The sequence below is a fragment of the Cebidichthys violaceus genome, unplaced genomic scaffold (genome assembly GCF_023349555.1).
Source record: "Cebidichthys violaceus isolate CVI_PGR_0920_01 unplaced genomic scaffold, fCebVio1.0.p SCAF_5, whole genome shotgun sequence".
Lineage (NCBI taxonomy): Eukaryota > Metazoa > Chordata > Actinopteri > Perciformes > Stichaeidae > Cebidichthys > Cebidichthys violaceus.
The window spans coordinates 16,062,361-16,086,742 of record NW_027176705.1 but is presented as its reverse complement, the minus strand read 5'-3'; the positions used below and the strand labels follow the sequence as shown (position 1 = coordinate 16,086,742).

General features: G+C 43.6%; 5 protein-coding genes across 5 annotated transcripts; 1 reads left to right on the top strand and 4 right to left on the bottom strand.

Moving 5' to 3' along the window:
* Window positions 1-608: 608 nt before the first annotated feature.
* On the bottom strand, window positions 609-2,488 carry LOC137887630 (arylamine N-acetyltransferase, pineal gland isozyme NAT-10-like). Its single transcript, XM_068730741.1, has 2 exons — window positions 2,408-2,488; window positions 609-1,568 (listed from the first exon to the last, which is right to left on the bottom strand). The coding sequence occupies exons 1-2, from the start codon at window positions 2,448-2,450 to the stop codon at window positions 694-696; spliced, it is 918 nt and encodes a 305-aa protein (XP_068586842.1). The 5' UTR covers window positions 2,451-2,488; the 3' UTR covers window positions 609-693.
* Window positions 2,489-7,557: 5,069 nt separating this feature from the next.
* On the bottom strand, window positions 7,558-9,844 carry LOC137887513 (arylamine N-acetyltransferase, pineal gland isozyme NAT-10-like). Its single transcript, XM_068730575.1, has 2 exons — window positions 9,764-9,844; window positions 7,558-8,924 (listed from the first exon to the last, which is right to left on the bottom strand). Exons 1-2 carry the CDS (start codon window positions 9,804-9,806, stop codon window positions 8,050-8,052), a joined length of 918 nt encoding a protein of 305 aa, XP_068586676.1. The 5' UTR covers window positions 9,807-9,844; the 3' UTR covers window positions 7,558-8,049.
* Window positions 9,845-14,913: 5,069 nt separating this feature from the next.
* LOC137887500 (arylamine N-acetyltransferase, pineal gland isozyme NAT-10-like) lies at window positions 14,914-17,269 on the bottom strand. The gene is made up of 2 exons (XM_068730555.1): window positions 17,161-17,269; window positions 14,914-16,280 (listed from the first exon to the last, which is right to left on the bottom strand). Exons 1-2 carry the CDS (start codon window positions 17,201-17,203, stop codon window positions 15,406-15,408), a joined length of 918 nt encoding a protein of 305 aa, XP_068586656.1. The 5' UTR covers window positions 17,204-17,269; the 3' UTR covers window positions 14,914-15,405.
* A 1,407-nt stretch (window positions 17,270-18,676) lies between these two features.
* Window positions 18,677-20,640, bottom strand: LOC137887581 (arylamine N-acetyltransferase, pineal gland isozyme NAT-10-like). Its single transcript, XM_068730675.1, has 2 exons — window positions 20,523-20,640; window positions 18,677-20,120 (listed from the first exon to the last, which is right to left on the bottom strand). The coding sequence occupies exons 1-2, from the start codon at window positions 20,563-20,565 to the stop codon at window positions 19,246-19,248; spliced, it is 918 nt and encodes a 305-aa protein (XP_068586776.1). The 5' UTR covers window positions 20,566-20,640; the 3' UTR covers window positions 18,677-19,245.
* A 309-nt stretch (window positions 20,641-20,949) lies between these two features.
* Window positions 20,950-23,573, top strand: sdr42e1 (short chain dehydrogenase/reductase family 42E, member 1). Its single transcript, XM_068730617.1, has 3 exons — window positions 20,950-21,060; window positions 21,411-21,487; window positions 21,803-23,573. The coding sequence occupies exons 2-3, from the start codon at window positions 21,426-21,428 to the stop codon at window positions 22,899-22,901; spliced, it is 1,161 nt and encodes a 386-aa protein (XP_068586718.1). The 5' UTR covers window positions 20,950-21,060; window positions 21,411-21,425; the 3' UTR covers window positions 22,902-23,573.
* The last annotated feature ends 809 nt before the right edge of the window (window positions 23,574-24,382 follow it).

Below are 24,382 nucleotides of genomic sequence, written 5' to 3'. Positions count from 1 at the left end.
AACATAGTATTTGGGAAAATTAATCAAAAGGATTTTATTTTTTTATGACTGGGCAAGGATTCACCAAAGTTCTTTAACGATGGACATCGCTTTATGGTGTTTCAGGGGAACAATATTCATGAAGAGCTGATTCATTATATTCATATATTTCATCAGTCCATCAGTCTAGATAAAGATTAGATTACTCTCGGTCTCAGCTGTACATACTGCTTTATTTCAGAATTTTTATTCTAGCTTTCCTACAAACTGTAAATTGGCCGTTATATTTTTGAGACATATTTGATTATCCAATTTAGATGTACTCAATTACTTTCCAACTCTGGACCTGCAAACATGACAATTAACAAAATGGAAGAACACAAGTACGGTTTATTTTGAAGTCATTATTAGAGAGCAACTTTAACACTGTATAGAAGATTCAAAGCACTGTACATTTTTGAAAACTGCCTAGCTGGTTGTGACAGAATGTCAGGTCGACTCAGGATACTTAGCCTACACATATACCAAAAGAAGAAATCAAAAACACGTCTTCCACTTCTCCAGGCCTAATGCAATTGCACAATTTTCAATGCACAAAAGATTAGATTCAAAGCACTGGTCATCATGTTTTAAATAGATGATTCTTCAACAAGCTGCATACACAAGCTGTGAGATCTTTCCAGGTGAATCTCAAAACAGCACATGTGTAGGACTTCAGAATGTGTAGCATGACTTGTTGTGGATAGACTGCAGTTTGTTCTGCAACTTTATATTGAACTTTTCACGAAGAATCTGTGCGATCTCGTCATCCGTTACGTTTCTTATGTCAAAGACATCAACTCCTTCATCGGGTTTGTAGGTGACCTCGCCGTAGGTCCAGCCAATCAGGGCTCTGAATCCTGTAGGTGTTTGCAAAGAGCAGATGGACTTATTGGTGAACAGTGAAGTCTCTGTCTGGAGTTTGTTGTTTATCTCAAAGAAATGTTCGGCCTCACGAGGCACCAAGGAGAAGCAGTAGATCTGATTAGTTTCCTTCCTGTTCACCAGACTTGATTTGGCAAACTCTGGATTGAGAACCTCTGGCTTTCTACCGGTTTTCTCCAGCACCCAGATGTCCCCCTTGTCTAGGAGGCGAAAGACACCCGCTGCCTGAGATTGGTCCTTTCCAGAGACGAGCTCCAGCGGCTCCCACACTTGGAAAGAGACCCCAAAGCTTACATCGTTTACATAAGCCTTTCCATCGATGACAACCATGTTGAGGAAATGACAATCACGGGGGAAAAAATCATTGAGGATACTGTCGAAAACTCTGGAGCCCAACGTCGTAGTGTCATAGCCCATTTCTCTCAGCACCCAGCCAAACAGGAAGTTGTTCTCAAGGCACCAACCTCCACGGTTGTTCCTCACAATCTTGTTGAAAATGGCCTCAAGGTCCATGATGTTCCGCTCACCACAGTGCATGCTGAGGTTTTCGAATGGAATTGACATGACGTGCTTTTTGTGGATCAACTTCAGTGTTGCCAGATCCAGTTTATCAAAAGAGTCGTGGAAATCAATTCTTTCGAAGTATTCCTCCAAATTCATCTTGCCTGTAAAATAAAAAGACAATAGATGAGATCACTTTCTAAAAAGCCCTTATTCCTAAATAAAGCCAGTAGTTAAAGCTTAAACCCTTTATAATACATGATGCAGATGAATTCAGAGGTCCCATCCACCGGTTACAAAGTTGCACTCAATTTTGCAATGTCATCTTTATTGTCTTAAAGCTTAAAACTATGCCAACTAGTCATTGCCTATCAAAATGTTCCCAATAGACGTATTTAAAAGGACGATCCATCCTTTAAGTTATCTTTGTGGTGAGAGCGGTGTTATTAAAAAGGCTTTTGACACCATGACATAGCCTACTTCTGAACAAAGCAACACACTTAGTTAAACTTATGTCTATTTCAAATTAAATGTACGTCTTGATAAAACACAACACAAGCTTACCACTTTATAACTTTGAAAAAGTAGGCTATAAGTTGCTCAATTATGAGAGTTTGATCAAGTTGTCTTTTAGCAAACTGACTTTTAAATGTTTTGTCCAAATCTCACAAAAATTAATAAATACCAGCTGGATCAGCAAATGAAAATTGCAGAGTCGCAGCACAAAACTACATTCGCTGTCGTCATCTTTTTCAGTAATGGGCATGGATACATTTTTGGAATGCCCTACCAACGAAAATAAAAACACAAAGTCATCTGAAAACAAAGGTGAAACACGAGTGACGTTAGCTGTCAATCTATGTTGATTGTTTTTACGAGTATTTGAGCAACGAGGTGAAACGCTTAGAGGAAGTGACCCCACTTTAACCAGAACTAAATTCACCCCAACCCCTTATTAGAGTAATGTTGAATCACCCTGCAGCAGACTTAAAAACACTCTTACCTGAACCTACGGCGGAAGGTTGCTGTTGTTGCTGATCAGTCATTGTAGTTATTTGTAATCCTTTGATACTTTTAGGGAAATATCTCCGCTTTTATAGCAGAAGTTTTAGAAGTTTTTGCTGGCAGACATCCAATTATGACTTTCAAAATAAAAGCGTGGTGGCGAACATTAGAACGCATGCTATGAGTTTTATAACTATATGCATAAAATCATACGCATATTCGACAACTCTAAGGTTTTATATGTTTTAGCACAATTTTGATAACTGTGAATTGAAAATAAAATCAGTTTCCAATCACTATATCGCTACATTGTCCTACTTCCTGTGTTATTCTGCTTCTCTGTACGAACACTTGACTTGTCTGTCGATGATTTAATTTTGCGTAAATTACGTAACGAAAAGCACGTACAGCACAGACCACGGAAGTGCGCGTGAGCGCCGTGGCTTTCTCACCGGTTCTATAGTAGAGTTTTTGAACGAGTGATACTCAGCGGACATTCCTTCGTTTTCTACCCGGTATAGTTTGAGGTTAGTACCGACAGCGAAAAAGCCTTAGTGTCGTAAAAAAAAAAATGAGAAAGAGAGAATATGCAGCAAACGTGTTTACCCTAACCTTTAATAAAGATTGATTGAGCAGTCAGAATGGTGTCTTCTGTGGATGCAGTGTGTCCATCAGAGCCACAAAGGAAGGGCCTCTCGTGTCTTTTAGGAGTTGAGCTCTAGTCAGTAAAACCTGACAGTGTTTGTGTAAATGAAAGATTTTGATGGGCCCCGTGTTAATCTGTGCAGCAAGTATTGCTCCACAGTTGCAACCCAATAAAATAATGGTTGACTCAAAGTCTCACCTTACATTTCTCAACCTTGAAATGTAAATACAAATAAACATTTAAAAAAATTAAATAATATTCCTGAGAACAGGAATCAAGCTCCTTCCCAATTGGCCATATTTTGGAGGCATCCATAGTCGTTACCAAAGTCAACTGTTCAACAACAGTGCGGAATGGTGAAATGCACAAGTCTTGTCTTCGGGTCAAATGTACGCAATCAGATATTTGTAAATGTGTAATGTTTCTAGCTTCGGATTGTCACTAGAAAATGAGTACAGAACATCCAATCTAAAGGGGCTTGAAGTTCTGAACTTCTAAAGTCTGTTGTGTACTCTTTCAATGAGTGGTTAACCAGAATATATGGCAATGATTTGCAGTATTCGTCTGGCATTAACTCCAACAAACTAAACATTTGTAATTTTTCGTGCACATGGCTAAACCCTTCAGGAATACCAAGGCTAAGGTGAGAGCAGAGGCTCTGATGCAGTTCTTTTCTAGAGTTGCATTCAGTATGACCCTGAATGTAGGTGCTAAATGTTTCCATCAAATGCCTTTCCTCTATATGTACACTGGGTGGCGCTGTTCTTGGGTGCTCACTTTGTGCTCACCTATATAAGCAATTAGGTAATTATTGACGTCAGGTGTTGGACCCCGGAAAGGGAAAGGGTTTTGACCGCTGTCGCGGTAAGAGTGAGTTTGCTCCACTGTGCACAAAAGAGTATGTGTACCACTGCACGACCGAATAAACTAATATTCATACCAAGTGAACGTGTCGGTGGATTATGTCTGCAATCAAAAGGTGAACTCGGAGGTAATCGAGGCTGACAGAACAGCGCGTCAGACAGATCGATCCGAAAGAAAACAGCACCTTAGTAGCCCAAGTAATGGACCGGGCTCCTTTAATACTGGATCTACTTTTACTTCAGGATCGCTCCAGGACATTCTGCATGAACTATAGGAATCAAACAGATGTCCTCCGCCTACCATCCTCTGACTTGAGGTGGCACTAAGTGCTGTACCATCAGACACTCAAGGCAACATGCTGTTACTGTCACTTATCCAGTCAGGCTCACCATTGCTGTTGTGTATCGCCCACCAGGGCCTCTTGGTGAGTTCCTGGAGTCTCGCACTTCCATGACGATGGCTCCGCACTCATCCTGCTCGGCGACTTCAACATCCAGACTGATAAGTTTGAACCTTTTCTTTCCTTCCTCTCCTTCTTTGACTTGTATCACTCCTCTTTTCCTCCTACCCACAAGGCCGGCAACCAGCTGGATATTATCTTCACTAGACACTGTTCTACTGCTAACCTCTCTGTTACTCCCCTCCACCTCTCTGACCACTATTTCATGTCCTACTTCCTCTCCCTATCCTCTCCCCCATCACTTCCTTCACCTACCAACATGGTTTCTACCCGTAGTCATCTCCACTCCCTCTCCCCTGCTGATCTTTCCTCTTCTGTCACCTCTGCTCTCCCTGACCCTGAATCCTTCTCTCTCCTATCCCCTGACACTGCTACTGATCTTCTCCTCTCCACCCTTACTTCTTCTTTGGACATACTCTGTCCCTTCACCTCCAGGCCTGCACGGCCAACTCCACCTGCCCCGTGGCTGTTGGTCTCAGTGCGTACTGATAGACGGAGCCTAAGAGAGGCTGAGCGTAAATGGAGAAAAGGAAAACTCCCGGAGGACCTTCTTAACTTCCAAGCTCTTCTTTCCACTTTTTCCTCCTCTCTATCTACTGCTAAAGCTGCGTTCTTCCGCTCTAAAATCCTAACCTCTGCTTTCAATCCTAAAAAACTCTTTGAAACTTTCACTTCACTCCTCCAACCCCCACCCCACTCTCCTACTTCCTCCCTTCTCCCTGATGATTTCGCCAACTTCTTTGACAAGAAGGTAAACGATATCAGATCCTCCTTCTCTCAGCCCCCCTCTCCCTGTCCACCCTCTCCACCCTGTCCACCCCTGCCCCCACAGCTCTCCCTCCCATCTCCATGCCCCATCTTACCCTATCTGGCTCCCCTCTCCCATAACGAGGTCTTCAACCTTGTTACATCTAACCGCCCCAACATGTGCTCCCTTGACCCAATCCCTTCCCCTCTTCAGTCTATTGCGACTGAACTCCTTCCTTTCCTCACCCACCTCATCAACACATCTCTTGTTTCAGGATGCTTTCCCACGGCCTTCAAGACTGCCAGAGTCACCCCCCTTCTGAAGAAACCATCGCTCGACCCCTCTGATGTCAAGAACTTCAGACCGGTTTCTCTTCTACCCTTTCTATCCAAAACACTTGAACGTGCTGTCTTTAACCAACTGTCTTCCTATCTCCACCAGAACAGCCTTTTGGACCCCCACCAGTCCGGTTTCAAAGTGGGTCACTCAACAGAGACAGCCCTCCTTGCGGTGACAGAGTCGCTTTACGCCACGAGAGCTAACTCTCTCTCCTCTGTCCTGGTTCTCCTGGACCTGTCTGCGGCGTTTGACACTGTGAACCATCAGATCCTCCTCTCCACCCTCGAGGGGATGGGCGTCTCAGGCTCTACACTCTCCCTGTTTGCATCCTACCTGACAGGTCGATCCTACCAGAAGACCTGGAGGGCGACCGTGTTGAAACCACGCATGCTGACTACGGGGGTTCCGCAAGGTTCAGTCCTGGGCGCCCTTCTCTTCTCGCTCTACACAACATCTCTGGGTTCTGTTATTCGCTCGCATGACTTCTCCTACCATTGTTATGCCGATGACACCCAGCTGGTCTTGTCATTTTCCCCCGGTGACACCCAAGTGGAGACACGCATCACTGCGTGCTTGGCTGACATCTCAAAGTGGATGACGACACACCACCTCAAGCTCAACCTAGACAAAACTGAGCTACTGTTCCTCCCGGGGAAGGGTTGCCCGCATCGTGACCTGTCCATCATCATTGATGATACCGTGGTGATGCCGACTCGGACTGCGAGGAACCTGGGTGTGACCCTGGATGACCAACTGTCATTCTCAGCAAACATTTCATCCGTTACACGCTCCTGCAGATTCCTGCTCTACAACATCAGGAGGATTCGCCCCTTCCTCACTGACGAGACGGCGCAGGTTCTCATCCAGGCTCTTGTCATCTCTCGCCTGGACTACTGCAACTCTCTACTCGCCGGAGCCCAGGTGTCGGCCATCAGACCTCTGGAGCTTGTCTAGAAAGGCGCAGCTCGCCTGGTGTTCAATCGCCCCAAGTTCTCCCACACAACTTCCTTTCTCCGGTCTCTACACTGGCTACCTGTAAGAACTCGCATCCAGTTTTAGACTCTGGTGCTAGCTTACAGGGCAGTGAAAGGAACAGCTCCTTCCTATCTCCAGGCCATGGTCAAGTCCTACACCCCCGCCCGACCACTTCGCTCTGCTGCCTCGGGGCGATTGGTTCCCCCGTCGCTCAGAGGTCCCTGTGGCCGATCGACCTGGTCACGGCTGTTTTCTGTCCTGGCCCCACAGTGGTGGAATGAACTTCCCACTGACGTCAGGACAGCAGAGTCGCTGCCCATCTTTCGGCGCAGGCTGAAAACCCACCTCTTCAGGAAGTACCCTGAGCCTTCCACTTACCACTTATTGTATTCATACTAGCTTGTTGCACTTATTGTATTCATATTACTTTTTTTTGCACTTACTGTTTTTGTTTGTTTCTGCACTGTACTGTACTTTGGCTCTGAGTTATGCTCTGTTTCATGCTCTTAGATGCTTGTTTGGAAAAGGAGATGTACTTATGACTTCTGGTGACTAGTAGTTAATTTGATTACCAATGTTGAATGCACTTATTGCAAGTCGCTTTGGATAAAGGTGTCTGCTAAATGACTAATGTAATGCAACAATTAAAGCCCACATAGTGAGGCGATTGGTGTGTAGCCATGCAGCTCTTGTTATCTGCCATCTGGGATTCTGTCAATGAATCAACTGGGGTCAGCCCATTTGAACTTGTGTATGTACATGAAGTGCAGAGGGCCACTTCAGATTGCAAAAGAGAAATTGTTGGAGCCCAATGAACCGAGTAGGGGTTTGGCAGTGTGTGGCCACGTCCAAAGATGAAAACTGCCGGTGAGCTGCTAAAAAGATAAGGGCCTAAAAGTAAGGTTGATTGCAATTATTTTAGAAAGACACATCCATCAGCTGTCAGCACAACGTCTACAAATGTAGTCAGATGAACAACACAGTTTAGGTCACTCTCTAGAACACTAGACGGTCTACGCTAAGTACTGCCTCCGACACCTGATAATACTACTACAACAACAACCCCTCCTCCAGCAAACAAAACCACAAGCTCAGTCATGAGTCAGAAGAAAAATGTATGTGTGAGCATATTTAATCATGGTGATGATATATGAGAGAGTACGCAGAGTATAGATGACATCCAAGCACAATGGTCTACATTATCATATAACTTGAAGCTTAGCAGGGTACATTGATACAAGAAAATTTTAAAATAAACATTTTTGGCAAACAACACATTGTGTTTTTATGTAGATTTGAAAATGTATTAAAATCATTTTTATTTGGTCATCATTACTTTCCCTAAGGATGACGTGTCTGCTCCTTGCATTGACTCAGGATACTTAGCCTACACATATACCAAAAGAAGAAATCAAAAACATGTCTTCCACTTCTCCAGGCCTAATTCAATTGCACAATTTTCAACGTACAAAAGATTAGATTCAAAGCACTGGTCATCATGTTTTAAACAGATGATTCTTCAACAAGCTGCATACAAGTTGGTCATGAAATCAACACAGGCTGTGAGATCTTTCCAGGTGAATCTCAAAACAGCACATGTGTAGGACTTCACAATGTGTAGTATGACTTGTTGTCGAGAGGCTGCAGTTTGTTCTGCAGCTTTATATTGAACTTTTCACAAAGAATCTGTGCGATCTCGTCATCAGTTACGTTTCTTAGGTCAAAGACATCAACTCCTTCGTCGGGTTTGTAGGTGACCTCGCCGTAGGTCCAGCCAATCAGGGCTCTGAATCCTGTAGGTGTTTGCAAAGAGCAGATGGACTTATTGGTGAACAGTGAAGTCTCTGTCTGGAGTTTGTTGTTCATCTCAAAGAAATGTTCGGCCTCACGAGGCACCAAGGTGAAGCAGTAGATCTGATTAGTTTCCTTCCTGTTCACCAAACTTGATTTGGCAAACTCTGGATTGAGAACCTCTGGCTTTCTACCGGTTTTCTCCAGCACCCAGATGTCCCCCTTGTCTAGGAGGCGAAAGACACCCGCTGCCTGAGATTGGTCCTTTCCAGAGACGAGCTCAAGCGGCTCCCACACTTGGAAAGAGACCCCAAAGCTTACATCGTTTATATAAGCCTTTCCATCGATGACAACCATGTTGAGGAAATGAGAATCAAGGGGGCCAAAATCATTGAGGATACTGTTGAAAACTCTGGAGCCCAACGTCGTAGTGTCGTAGCCCATTTCTCTCAGCACCCAGCCAAACAGGAAGTTGTTCTCAAGGCACCAACCTCCACGGTTGTTCCTCACAATCTTGTTGAAAATGGCCTCAAGGTCCATGATGTTCCGCTCACCACAGTGCATGCTGAGGTTTTCGAATGGAATTGACATGACGTGCTTTTTGTGGATCAACTTCAGTGTTGCCAGATCCAGTTTATCAAAAGAGTCGTGGAAATCAATTCTTTCGAAGTATTCCTCCAAATTCATCTTGCCTGTAAAATAAAAAGACAATAGATGAGATCACTTTCTAAAAAGCCCTTATTCCTAAATAAAGCCAGTAGTTAAAGCTTAAACCCTTTATAATACATGATGCAGATGAATTCAGAGGTCCCATCCACCGGTTACAAAGTTGCACTCAATTTTGCAATGTCATCTTTATTGTCTTAAAGCTTAAAACTATGCCAACTAGTCATTGCCTATCAAAATGTTCCCAATAGACGTATTTAAAAGGACGATCCATCCTTTAAGTTATCTTTGTGGTGAGAGCGGTGTTATTAAAAAGGCTTTTGACACCATGACATAGCCTACTTCTGAACAAAGCAACACACTTAGTTAAACTTATGTCTATTTCAAATTAAATGTACGTCTTGATAAAACACAACACAAGCTTACCACTTTATAACTTTGAAAAAGTAGGCTATAAGTTGCTCAATTATGAGAGTTTGATCAAGTTGTCTTTTAGCAAACTGACTTTTAAATGTTTTGTCCAAATCTCACAAAAATTAATAAATACCAGCTGGATCAGCAAATGAAAATTGCAGAGTCGCAGCACAAAACTACATTCGCTGTCGTCATCTTTTTCAGTAATGGGCATGGATACATTTTTGGAATGCCCTACCAACGAAAATAAAAACACAAAGTCATCTGAAAACAAAGGTGAAACACGAGTGACGTTAGCTGTCAATCTATGTTGATTGTTTTTACGAGTATTTGAGCAACGAGGTGAAACGCTTAGAGGAAGTGACCCCACTTTAACCAGAACTAAATTCACCCCAACCCCTTATTAGAGTAATGTTGAATCACCCTGCAGCAGACTTAAAAACACTCTTACCTGAACCTACGGCGGAAGGTTGCTGTTGTTGCTGATCAGTCATTGTAGTTATTTGTAATCCTTTGATACTTTTAGGGAAATATCTCCGCTTTTATAGCAGAAGTTTTAGAAGTTTTTGCTGGCAGACATCCAATTATGACTTTCAAAATAAAAGCGTGGTGGCGAACATTAGAACGCATGCTATGAGTTTTATAACTATATGCATAAAATCATACGCATATTCGACAACTCTAAGGTTTTATATGTTTTAGCACAATTTTGATAACTGTGAATTGAAAATAAAATCAGTTTCCAATCACTATATCGCTACATTGTCCTACTTCCTGTGTTATTCTGCTTCTCTGTACGAACACTTGACTTGTCTGTCGATGATTTAATTTTGCGTAAATTACGTAACGAAAAGCACGTACAGCACAGACCACGGAAGTGCGCGTGAGCGCCGTGGCTTTCTCACCGGTTCTATAGTAGAGTTTTTGAACGAGTGATACTCAGCGGACATTCCTTCGTTTTCTACCCGGTATAGTTTGAGGTTAGTACCGACAGCGAAAAAGCCTTAGTGTCGTAAAAAAAAAAATGAGAAAGAGAGAATATGCAGCAAACGTGTTTACCCTAACCTTTAATAAAGATTGATTGAGCAGTCAGAATGGTGTCTTCTGTGGATGCAGTGTGTCCATCAGAGCCACAAAGGAAGGGCCTCTCGTGTCTTTTAGGAGTTGAGCTCTAGTCAGTAAAACCTGACAGTGTTTGTGTAAATGAAAGATTTTGATGGGCCCCGTGTTAATCTGTGCAGCAAGTATTGCTCCACAGTTGCAACCCAATAAAATAATGGTTGACTCAAAGTCTCACCTTACATTTCTCAACCTTGAAATGTAAATACAAATAAACATTTAAAAAAATTAAATAATATTCCTGAGAACAGGAATCAAGCTCCTTCCCAATTGGCCATATTTTGGAGGCATCCATAGTCGTTACCAAAGTCAACTGTTCAACAACAGTGCGGAATGGTGAAATGCACAAGTCTTGTCTTCAGGTCAAATGTACGCAATCAGATATTTGTAAATGTGTAATGTTTCTAGCTTCGGATTGTCACTAGAAAATGAGTACAGAACATCCAATCTAAAGGGGCTTGAAGTTCTGAACTTCTAAAGTCTGTTGTGTACTCTTTCAATGAGTGGTTAACCAGAATATATGGCAATGATTTGCAGTATTCGTCTGGCATTAACTCCAACAAACTAAACATTTGTAATTTTTCGTGCACATGGCTAAACCCTTCAGGAATACCAAGGCTAAGGTGAGAGCAGAGGCTCTGATGCAGTTCTTTTCTAGAGTTGCATTCAGTATGACCCTGAATGTAGGTGCTAAATGTTTCCATCAAATGCCTTTCCTCTATATGTACACTGGGTGGCGCTGTTCTTGGGTGCTCACTTTGTGCTCACCTATATAAGCAATTAGGTAATTATTGACGTCAGGTGTTGGACCCCGGAAAGGGAAAGGGTTTTGACCGCTGTCGCGGTAAGAGTGAGTTTGCTCCACTGTGCACAAAAGAGTATGTGTACCACTGCACGACCGAATAAACTAATATTCATACCAAGTGAACGTGTCGGTGGATTATGTCTGCAATCAAAAGGTGAACTCGGAGGTAATCGAGGCTGACAGAACAGCGCGTCAGACAGATCGATCCGAAAGAAAACAGCACCTTAGTAGCCCAAGTAATGGACCGGGCTCCTTTAATACTGGATCTACTTTTACTTCAGGATCGCTCCAGGACATTCTGCATGAACTATAGGAATCAAACAGATGTCCTCCGCCTACCATCCTCTGACTTGAGGTGGCACTAAGTGCTGTACCATCAGACACTCAAGGCAACATGCTGTTACTGTCACTTATCCAGTCAGGCTCACCATTGCTGTTGTGTATCGCCCACCAGGGCCTCTTGGTGAGTTCCTGGAGTCTCGCACTTCCATGACGATGGCTCCGCACTCATCCTGCTCGGCGACTTCAACATCCAGACTGATAAGTTTGAACCTTTTCTTTCCTTCCTCTCCTTCTTTGACTTGTATCACTCCTCTTTTCCTCCTACCCACAAGGCCGGCAACCAGCTGGATATTATCTTCACTAGACACTGTTCTACTGCTAACCTCTCTGTTACTCCCCTCCACCTCTCTGACCACTATTTCATGTCCTACTTCCTCTCCCTATCCTCTCCCCCATCACTTCCTTCACCTACCAACATGGTTTCTACCCGTAGTCATCTCCACTCCCTCTCCCCTGCTGATCTTTCCTCTTCTGTCACCTCTGCTCTCCCTGACCCTGAATCCTTCTCTCTCCTATCCCCTGACACTGCTACTGATCTTCTCCTCTCCACCCTTACTTCTTCTTTGGACATACTCTGTCCCTTCACCTCCAGGCCTGCACGGCCAACTCCACCTGCCCCGTGGCTGTTGGTCTCAGTGCGTACTGATAGACGGAGCCTAAGAGAGGCTGAGCGTAAATGGAGAAAAGGAAAACTCCCGGAGGACCTTCTTAACTTCCAAGCTCTTCTTTCCACTTTTTCCTCCTCTCTATCTACTGCTAAAGCTGCGTTCTTCCGCTCTAAAATCCTAACCTCTGCTTTCAATCCTAAAAAACTCTTTGAAACTTTCACTTCACTCCTCCAACCCCCACCCCACTCTCCTACTTCCTCCCTTCTCCCTGATGATTTCGCCAACTTCTTTGACAAGAAGGTAAACGATATCAGATCCTCCTTCTCTCAGCCCCCCTCTCCCTGTCCACCCTCTCCACCCTGTCCACCCCTGCCCCCACAGCTCTCCCTCCCATCTCCATGCCCCATCTTACCCTATCTGGCTCCCCTCTCCCATAACGAGGTCTTCAACCTTGTTACATCTAACCGCCCCAACATGTGCTCCCTTGACCCAATCCCTTCCCCTCTTCAGTCTATTGCGACTGAACTCCTTCCTTTCCTCACCCACCTCATCAACACATCTCTTGTTTCAGGATGCTTTCCCACGGCCTTCAAGACTGCCAGAGTCACCCCCCTTCTGAAGAAACCATCGCTCGACCCCTCTGATGTCAAGAACTTCAGACCGGTTTCTCTTCTACCCTTTCTATCCAAAACACTTGAACGTGCTGTCTTTAACCAACTGTCTTCCTATCTCCACCAGAACAGCCTTTTGGACCCCCACCAGTCCGGTTTCAAAGTGGGTCACTCAACAGAGACAGCCCTCCTTGCGGTGACAGAGTCGCTTTACGCCACGAGAGCTAACTCTCTCTCCTCTGTCCTGGTTCTCCTGGACCTGTCTGCGGCGTTTGACACTGTGAACCATCAGATCCTCCTCTCCACCCTCGAGGGGATGGGCGTCTCAGGCTCTACACTCTCCCTGTTTGCATCCTACCTGACAGGTCGATCCTACCAGAAGACCTGGAGGGCGACCGTGTTGAAACCACGCATGCTGACTACGGGGGTTCCGCAAGGTTCAGTCCTGGGCGCCCTTCTCTTCTCGCTCTACACAACATCTCTGGGTTCTGTTATTCGCTCGCATGACTTCTCCTACCATTGTTATGCCGATGACACCCAGCTGGTCTTGTCATTTTCCCCCGGTGACACCCAAGTGGAGACACGCATCACTGCGTGCTTGGCTGACATCTCAAAGTGGATGACGACACACCACCTCAAGCTCAACCTAGACAAAACTGAGCTACTGTTCCTCCCGGGGAAGGGTTGCCCGCATCGTGACCTGTCCATCATCATTGATGATACCGTGGTGATGCCGACTCGGACTGCGAGGAACCTGGGTGTGACCCTGGATGACCAACTGTCATTCTCAGCAAACATTTCATCCGTTACACGCTCCTGCAGATTCCTGCTCTACAACATCAGGAGGATTCGCCCCTTCCTCACTGACGAGACGGCGCAGGTTCTCATCCAGGCTCTTGTCATCTCTCGCCTGGACTACTGCAACTCTCTACTCGCCGGAGCCCAGGTGTCGGCCATCAGACCTCTGGAGCTTGTCTAGAAAGGCGCAGCTCGCCTGGTGTTCAATCGCCCCAAGTTCTCCCACACAACTTCCTTTCTCCGGTCTCTACACTGGCTACCTGTAAGAACTCGCATCCAGTTTTAGACTCTGGTGCTAGCTTACAGGGCAGTGAAAGGAACAGCTCCTTCCTATCTCCAGGCCATGGTCAAGTCCTACACCCCCGCCCGACCACTTCGCTCTGCTGCCTCGGGGCGATTGGTTCCCCCGTCGCTCAGAGGTCCCTGTGGCCGATCGACCTGGTCACGGCTGTTTTCTGTCCTGGCCCCACAGTGGTGGAATGAACTTCCCACTGACGTCAGGACAGCAGAGTCGCTGCCCATCTTTCGGCGCAGGCTGAAAACCCACCTCTTCAGGAAGTACCCTGAGCCTTCCACTTACCACTTATTGTATTCATACTAGCTTGTTGCACTTATTGTATTCATATTACTTTTTTTTGCACTTACTGTTTTTGTTTGTTTCTGCACTGTACTGTACTTTGGCTCTGAGTTATGCTCTGTTTCATGCTCTTAGATGCTTGTTTGGAAAAGGAGATGTACTTATGACTTCTGGTGACTAGTAGTTAATTTGATTACCAATGTTGAATGCACTTATTGCAAGTCGCTTTGGATAAAGGTGTCTGCTAAATGACTAATGTAATGCAACAATTAAAGCCCACATAGTGAGGCGATTGGTGTGTAGCCATGCAGCTCTTGTTATCTGCCATCTGGGATTCTGTCAATGAATCAACTGGGGTCAGCCCATTTGAACTTGTGTATGTACATGAAGTGCAGAGGGCCACTTCAGATTGCAAAAGAGAAATTGTTGGAGCCCAATGAACCGAGTAGGGGTTTGGCAGTGTGTGGCCACGTCCAAAGATGAAAACTGCCGGTGAGCTGCTAAAAAGATAAGGGCCTAAAAGTAAGGTTGATTGCAATTATTTTAGAAAGACACATCCATCAGCTGTCAGCACAACGTCTACAAATGTAGTCAGATGAACAACACAGTTTAGGTCACTCTCTAGAACACTAGACGGTCTACGCTAAGTACTGCCTCCGACACCTGATAATACTACTACAACAACAACCCCTCCTCCAGCAAACAAAACCACAAGCTCAGTCATGAGTCAGAAGAAAAATGTATGTGTGAGCATATTTAATCATGGTGATGATATATGAGAGAGTACGCAGAGTATAGATGACATCCAAGCACAATGGTCTACATTATCATATAACTTGAAGCTTAGCAGGGTACATTGATACAAGAAAATTTTAAAATAAACATTTTTGGCAAACAACACATTGTGTTTTTATGTAGATTTGAAAATGTATTAAAATCATTTTTATTTGGTCATCATTACTTTCCCTAAGGATGACGTGTCTGCTCCTTGCATTGACTCAGGATACTTAGCCTACACATATACCAAAAGAAGAAATCAAAAACATGTCTTCCACTTCTCCAGGCCTAATTCAATTGCACAATTTTCAACGTACAAAAGATTAGATTCAAAGCACTGGTCATCATGTTTTAAACAGATGATTCTTCAACAAGCTGCATACAAGTTGGTCATGAAATCAACACAGGCTGTGAGATCTTTCCAGGTGAATCTCAAAACAGCACATGTGTAGGACTTCAGAATGTGTAGTATGACTTGTTGTCGAGAGGCTGCAGTTTGTTCTGCAGCTTTATATTGAACTTTTCACAAAGAATCTGTGCGATCTCGTCATCAGTTACGTTTCTTAGGTCAAAGACATCAACTCCTTCGTCGGGTTTGTAGGTGACCTCGCCGTAGGTCCAGCCAATCAGGGCTCTGAATCCTGTAGGTGTTTGCAAAGAGCAGATGGACTTATTGGTGAACAGTGAAGTCTCTGTCTGGAGTTTGTTGTTCATCTCAAAGAAATGTTCGGCCTCACGAGGCACCAAGGTGAAGCAGTAGATCTGATTAGTTTCCTTCCTGTTCACCAAACTTGATTTGGCAAACTCTGGATTGAGAACCTCTGGCTTTCTACCGGTTTTCTCCAGCACCCAGATGTCCCCCTTGTCTAGGAGGCGAAAGACACCCGCTGCCTGAGATTGGTCCTTTCCAGAGACGAGCTCAAGCGGCTCCCACACTTGGAAAGAGACCCCAAAGCTTACATCGTTTATATAAGCCTTTCCATCGATGACAACCATGTTGAGGAAATGAGAATCAAGGGGGCCAAAATCATTGAGGATACTGTTGAAAACTCTGGAGCCCAACGTCGTAGTGTCGTAGCCCATTTCTCTCAGCACCCAGCCAAACAGGAAGTTGTTCTCAAGGCACCAACCTCCACGGTTGTTCCTCACAATCTTGTTGAAAATGGCCTCAAGGTCCATGATGTTCCTCTCACCACAGTGCATGCTGAGGTTTTCGAATGGAATTGACATGACGTGCTTTTTGTGGATCAACTTCAGTGTTGCCAGATCCAGTTTATCAAAAGAGTCATGGAAATCAATTTTTTCGAAGTATTCCTCCAAATTCATCTTGCCTGTAAAATAAAAAGACAATAGATGAGATCACTTTCTAAAAAGCCCTTATTCCTAAATAAAGTAGTTTAAGCTTAAACCCTTTATAATATATGATGCAGACAAATTTAGAGGTCCCATCCACCGATTACAAAGTTGCACTCAATTTTGCAATGTCATCTTTATTGTCTTAAAGCTTAAAACTATGCAAACTAGTCATTGCCTATCAAAATGTTCCCAATAGACGTATTTAAAAGGACGATCCATCCTTTAAGTTATCTTTGTGGTGAGAGCGGTGTTATTAAAAAGGCCTTTGACACCATGACATAGCCTACTTATGGACAAAGCAACACACTTAGTTAAACTTATGTCTATTTCAAATTAAATGTACGTCTTGATAAAACACAAGCTTACCACTTTATAACTTTGAAAAAGTAGGCAATTATGAGAGTTTGATCAAGTTGTCTTTTAGCAAACTGATTTTTAAATGTCTGCTGTTGTTTTGTCCAAATCTCACAAAAATGAATACCAGCTGGATCAGCAAATGAAAATTGCAGAGTCGCAGCGCAAAACTACTTTCGCTTTCGTCATCTTATTCAGTAATGGGCATGGATACATTTTTGGAATGCCCTACCAACGAAAATAAAAACACAAAGTCATCTGAAAACAAAGGTGAAACACGAGTGACGTTAGCTGTCAATCTATGTTGATTGTTTTTACGAGTATTTGAGCAACGAGGTGAAACGCTTAGAGGAAGTGACCCCTGGCTATTTTCTTAAGAAATGTAAACCAAATGTAGCCTCTACCAGAAATAAACCCCACTTTAACCAGAACTAAATTCACCCCAACCCCTTATTAGAGTAATGTTGAATCACCCTGCAGCAGACTTAAAAACACTCTTACCTGAACCTACGGCGGAAGGTTGCTGTTGTTGCTGATCAGTCATTGTAGTTATTTGGAATCCTTTGATACTTTTAGGGAAATATCTCCGCTTTCATAGCAGAAGTTTTAGAAGTTTTAGAAGTTTTTGCTGGCAGACATCCGATTATGACTTTCAAAATAAAAGCGTGGTGGCGAACATTAGAACGCATGCTATGAGTTTTATAACTATATGCATAAAATCATACGTATATTCGACAACTCTAAGGTTTTATATGTTTTAGCACAATTTTGATAACTGTGAATTGAAAATAAAATCAGTTTCCCATCACTATATCGCTACATTGTCCTACTTCCTGTGTTATTCTGCTTCTCTGTACGAACACTTGACTTGTCTGTCGATGATTTAATTTTACGTAAATTACGTAACGAAAAGCACGTACAGAAGAGACCACGGAAGTGCGCGTGAGCGCCGTGGCTTTCTCACCGGTTCTATAGTAGAGTTTTTGAACGAGTGATACTCAGCGGACATTCCCTCGTTTTCTACCCGGTATAGTTTGAGGTTAGTACCGACAGCGAAAAAGCCTTAGTGTCGTAAAAAAAAAATGAGAAAGAGAGAATATGCAGCAATCGTGTTTACCCTAACCTTTAATAAAGATTGATTGAGCAGTCAGAATGGTGTCTTCTGTGGATGCAGTGTGTCCATCAGAGCCACAAAGGAAGGGCCTCTCGTGTCTTTTAGGAGTTGAGCTCTAGTCAGTAAAACCTGACAGTGTTTGTGTAAATGAAAGATTTTGATGGGCCCCGTGTTAATCTGTGCAGCAAGTATTGCTCCACAGTTGCAACCCAATAAAATAATGGTTGACTCAAAGTCTCACCTTACATTTCTCAACCTTGAACTGTAAATACAAATAAACATTTAAAAAAATTAAATAATATTCCTGAGAACAGGAATCAAGCTCCTTCCCAATTGGCCATATTTTGGAGGCATCCATAGTCGTTACCAAAGTCAACTGTTCAACAACAGTGCGGAATGGTGAAATGCACAAGTCTTGTCTTCGGGTCAAATGTACGCAATCAGATATTTGTAAATGTGTAATGTTTCTAGCTTCGGATTGTCACTAGAAAATGAGTACAGAACATCCAATCTAAAGGGGCTTGAAGTTCTGAACTTCTAAAGTCTGTTGTGTACTCTTTCAATGAGTGGTTAACCAGAATATATGGCATCTGGGATTCTGTCAATGAATCAACTGGGGTCAGCCCATTTGAACTTGTGTATGTGCATGAAGTGCAGAGGGCCACTTCAGATTGCAAAAGAGAAATTGTTGGAGCCCAATGAACCGAGGAGGGGTTTGGCAGTGTGTGGCCACGTCCAAAGATGAAAAGATAAGGGCCTAAAAGTAAGGTTGATTGCAATTATTTTAGAAAGACACATCCATCAGCTGTCAGCACAACGTCTACAAATGTAGTCAGATGAACAACACAGTTTAGGTCATTCTCTAGAACACTAGACGGTCTACGCTAAGAACTGCCTCCGACACCTGATAATACTACTACAACAACAACCCCTCCTCCAGCAAACAAAACCACAAGCTCAGTCATGAGTCAGAAGAAAAATGTATGTGTGAGCATATTTAATCATGGTGATGATATATGAGAGAGTACGCAGAGTATAGATGACATCCAAGCACAATGGTCTACATTATCATATAACTTGAAGCTTAGCAGGGTACATTGATACAAGAAAATTTAAAATAGACATTTTCGGCAATAACACATTGTGTCTTTATGTAGATTTGAAAATGTATTAAAATCATTTTTATTTGGTCATCATTACATTCCCTAAGGATGACGTGTCTGCTCCTTGCATTGACTCAGGATACTTAGCCTACACATATACCAAAAGAAGAAATCAAAAACAGGTCTTCCACTTCTCCAGGCCTAATTCAATTGCACAATTTTCAATGTACAAAAGATTAGATTCAAAGCACTGGTCATCATGTTTTAAACAGATGATTCTTCAACAAGCTGCATACAAGCTGGTCGTGAAATCAACACAGGCTGTGAGATCTTTCCAGGTGAATCTCAAAACAGCACATGTGTAGGACTTCAGAATGTGTAGCAATACTTGTTGTTGATAGGCTGCAGTTTGTTCTGCAGCTTTATATTGAACTTTTCACGAAGAATCTGTGCGATCTCGTCATCCGTTACGTTTCTTATGTCAAAGACATCAACTCCTTCGTCGGGTTTGTAGGTGACCTCGCCGTAGGTCCAGCCAATCAGGGCTCTGAATCCTGTAGGTGTTTGCAAAGAGCAGATGGACTTATTGGTGAACAGTGAAGTCTCTGTCTGGAGTTTGTTGTTCATCTCAAAGAAATGTTCGGCCTCACGAGGCACCAAGGTGAAGTAGTAGATCTGATTAGTTTCCTTCCTGTTCACCAGACTTGATTTGGCAAACTCTGGATTGAGAACCTCTGGCTTTCTACCGGTTTTCTCCAGCACCCAGATGTCCCCCTTGTCTAGGAGGCGAAAGACACCCGCTGCCTGAGATTGGTCCTTTCCAGATACGAGCTCCAGCGGCTCCCACACTTGGAAAGAGACCCCAAAGCTTACATCGTTAATATAAGCCTTTCCATCGATGACAACCATGTTGAGGAAATGACAATCACGGGGGAAAAAATCATTGAGGATACTGTCGAAAACTCTGGAGCCCAACGTCGTAGTGTTGTAGCCCATTTCTCTCAGCACCCAGCCAAACAGGAAGTTGTTCTCAAGGCACCAACCTCCACGGTTGTTCCTCACAATCTTGTTGAAAATGGCCTCAAGGTCCATGATGTTCCTCTCACCACAGTGCATGCTGAGGTTTTCGAAAGGAATTGACATGACGTGCTTTTTGTGGATCAACTTCAGTGTTGCCAGATCCAGTTTATCAAAAGAGTCGTGGAAATCAATTCTTTCGAAGTATTCCTCCAAATTCATCTTGCCTGTAAAATAAAAAGACAATAGATGAGATCACTTTCTAAAAAGCCCTTATTCCTAAATAAAGCTAAACAGATTTTTAAATGTCTGCTGTTGTTTTGTCCAAATCTCACAAAAATGAATACCAGCTGGATCAGCAAATGAAAATTGCAGATTTGCAGCAAAACTACATTCGCTTTCGTCATCTTTTTTAGTAATGGGGATGGATACATTTTTGGAATGCCCTACCAACGAAAATAAAAACACAAAGTCATCTGAAAACGAACCCTGGCTATTTTCTTAAGAAATGTAAACCAAATGTAGCCTCTACCAGAAATAAACCCCACTTTAACCAGAACTAAATTCACCCCAACCCCTTATTAGAGTAATGTTGAATCACCCTGCAGCAGACTTAAAAACACTCTTACCTGAACCTACGGCGGAAGGTTGCTGTTGTTGCTGATCAGTCATTGTAGTTATTTGGAATCCTTTGATACTTTTAGGGAAATATCTCCTCTTTTATAGCAGAAGTTTTAGAAGTTTTAGAAGTTTTTGCTGGCAGACATCCGATTATGACTTTCAAAATAAAAGCGTGGTGGCGAACATTAGAACGCATGCTATGAGTTTCATAACTATATGCATAAAATCATACGCATATTCGACAACTCTAAGGTTTTATATGTTTTAGCACAATTTTGATAACTGTGAATTGAAAATAAAATCAGTTTCCAATCACTATATCGTTACATTGTCCTACTTCCTGTGTTATTCTGCTTCTCTGTACGAACATTTGACTTGTCTGTCGATGATTTATTTTTGCGTAAATTACGTAACGAAAAGCACGTACAGCACAGACCACGGAAGTGCGCGTGAGCGCCGTGGCTTTCTCACCGGTTCTATAGTAGAGTTTTTGAACGAGTGATACTCAGCGGACATTCCCTCGTTTTCTACCCGGTATAGTTTGAGGTTAGTACCGACAGCGAAAAAGCCTTAGTGTCGTGAATTTAACTCACATAGAGAATACGGGCTGTGGATTTATCTTAGCATGGCATTCTTAAGTATTCACTATAGAAAGTAAGCGTGGTACGTAATGTTAGCTTATTACATGGAAGGTACAATTGTACATAAGTTAAAAAGAAGGTCAGTACAGACTACAGGTTAGATAATGTCAATGCATTGGCGTCTTTTTCCTTTTATGTGTTTGTCTATTACCGGGGACACCGTGTATTTTTGACATGAGGATGCCGTTGTGTGCACTTCTTTTTGTATTCTGTATTCTGTATTCTGCCTAAATTCTCTCTTTTACAAACTCACAGATTCGTCCACCTGCAATGGAAAACGCACGCGCAGACACGTTTTTGATCACTGGGGGATGTGGCTATTTTGGTTATCGGTAAGAACAATGTCATATTGTTTATTACTCAAGTCAACGAAGTGACGGTGCACACTCACGGTCAGTCAACCCTCAGCAAGCGTTTCAGATTCGCCCTGTGCTGTAACGCTGCTTTGCCGCCACAAGGTGGCGGTATCACACCAGTTATCTCAGTTACACTGGACCTATAACTCCCACAGACACCTGGCAGATTTAACGTTAGAAATACATGCATGATGGTATTTTATTTGTCATTGTATTCAGTAAAAGTGGAGGGATTGTAATGAGTTTCATGCGGCGATGAATTCATATTTAATAACTTGTTTTTCCCTGCAGCCTGGCATGCTCCCTGCACGGACAAGGAGCCAAGATCATTCTGTTTGACACAGTTCCTCCAAAGCAAGACATGCCAGAGGACTTCATGTTCGTTCAAGGAGATATACGTGAGTATGCGCAAGTTGAGGAGGCCGTCGCTGGCGCGGACTGCGTGTTCCACATCGCCTCCTACGGCATGTCCGGCAGAGAGCAGCTGAACCGCCATCTGATCGAGGCGGTGAACGTTCAAGGCACAGAGAACGTCCTGAGGGCTTGCGTGGAGCACGGAGTGCCCAGGCTGGTGTACACCAGCACCTTCAACGTGGTGTTCGGAGGCCAAGTGATAGAGAACGGGGACGAGAGCCTCCCTTATCTACCTCTCCATCTTCACCCCGACCACTACTCCAGAACCAAGTCGCTGGCGGAGATGGCAGTGCTGAAAGCCGACGGCACGGCACTGAAGGACGGCTCCGGGGTGCTGAGATGCTGCGCGCTGCGTCCAGCAGGAATCTACGGGCCTGGCGAGCAGAGGCACCTGCCCAGGATAGTTGGCTACATAGAGAAGGGGATCTTCAGGTTTGTTTACGGGGATCCCGGCAGCCTGGTGGAGTTCGTCCATGTGGACAACCTGGTGTCGGCGCACAAGCTCGCCGCTGAGGCGCTGGCCTCAGAGAAGCAGCACCGCTCTGCTGGCCAGGCCTACTTCATCTCAGACGGAAGGCCCGTCAACAACTTTGAATTCTTCAGGCCTCTGGTAGAGGGCTTGGGCTATCCTTTCCCCAAACTGTGCCTTCCTGTCTCGCTCATCTACTTTGTTGCCTTTCTCACAGAAATGATCCACCACCTCATCGGGCCCTTCTATAACTTCCAGCCGCTGCTGACGCGCACAGAGGTGTATAAGACCGGCGTGACGCACTACTTCAGCATGGCGAAAGCTAAGGCGGAGCTCGGTTACGAGCCCCGGGAGTACAACCTGGATGAGGTGGTACAATGGTTCAGAAGCAGAGGCCATGGGAGAAAATCTCACAGCTCCCCCCTCGGTCGATTGCTACGAGACTTCCTGTTTGTTTCCGCCTTCGTTGCCGTGGTTCTCTCTTTTCTTCCATTTGTTGGCAGTTGAGGAGCAGCTGAAGCAAAAATAGGATTCTGATATTTTCCAAAATGCCATACGTCCCTTATCGAGACAAGGCATATGGACACATTTTATTAGAAAATCAGTCAGGACTGACAGGTGCTTTAGACATAAAAAAACACCTTGTTATGGTGCAACACCCGCAACATGTGAAAATAATCATAATCTCTGTACCATAACGTCTTAATGTTACACCCTATGGCTGTTGTCATTGTTGGACACTTTATGTCAAATGCTACCTCTTTTTTTCCCACAACAGTTAGTTTTTGAAAGAACAACTCTGGGGACAAGGATCTATAATAACCTATCACAGACATGTTTGTAGTGCTGTTTTTGTGGAATTGTAATGTAACGAAATGCTGAGGAATGTTCTGAAAACTGCAATGAATAAACTTTTCCAAGGCAAATGTGGTTTGTATATTTTTTTTAACTGGATTCGAGGTTTAATTTACAGTTTTTTTTATTTATTAAGTAAGTATGATTCATGTTTGAGGACCCTGGACAAAGATTTGGTAGTCTGGTTTATAATGTCATATCTACTGTAACTATGAATCACAATCCCACATTAATAATACACCAAATTTAATTTACCAAAGTTAACCATGTGTGGTCATCATAGACAAACCTTTTCTTTCCACAGTTTTTTTTTATGTTTTCCGTTTTTAAGTTGTACACTTTGCATGCAGTTCACTTCTACTTGATATGATGTATAACATTGTATGCAGCCTAATATGAACTTTGAATAAAACGTATTTATTTAATCAATTGACCCAATGAATGCCTTTGATACTCGGGATGTTTTTATTTGTATTTCTATGTTTTATTCCCAAAAAAATATTCCTTTAATGTTCCCATAAGAGCCCATAGTCGGCTATGATAACTGGACATTGTCCAAATATGCATCATATAGGCTACACTTCGATGGGGCTACCTGGTAATCTCTTTGTCTTCATATCCTCGGATTAAAAAATGTGGATAAACTTCAGTTTTAAATCGCATTGCCCTCCAAAATACCAGCCCAGTGCAGCGTATTCCTGGTGTAAAAGGAGTCGGACCAGGTGAGGCGTGCTTCGTGTGGTATTATAGTCTGCCCGGGATGAATGCAGACGTCCCCTTCTCTCTAAACTATTCTCTTTTCAGAGCCGGCAGCCCCTTGCTGAGTTGGTCGCAATCATTGTTTCTCTGCAGCATTAACCACATTCCAGAGAGGCGCAGCGCATCCTGTCTACATCCTCGCATTCCTTTTACGCGAACGAGTCCCCTGTGTAAAACGGCGTTTTAATCAGATTGTCGTGCGCTTACTGAACTCAGATTGATACACAACGGGTATTTATGGCGCATACGATTATCCGGCCTACTTTAATTTCCAACATATTGACCGTGAGCGAAACTAGAGGAAAAACCAACAAGGCGAAATTCCTCCGCGCAGCGCGCCATTGACTGTAAAGACCTTTCAACTTAACAAAAAC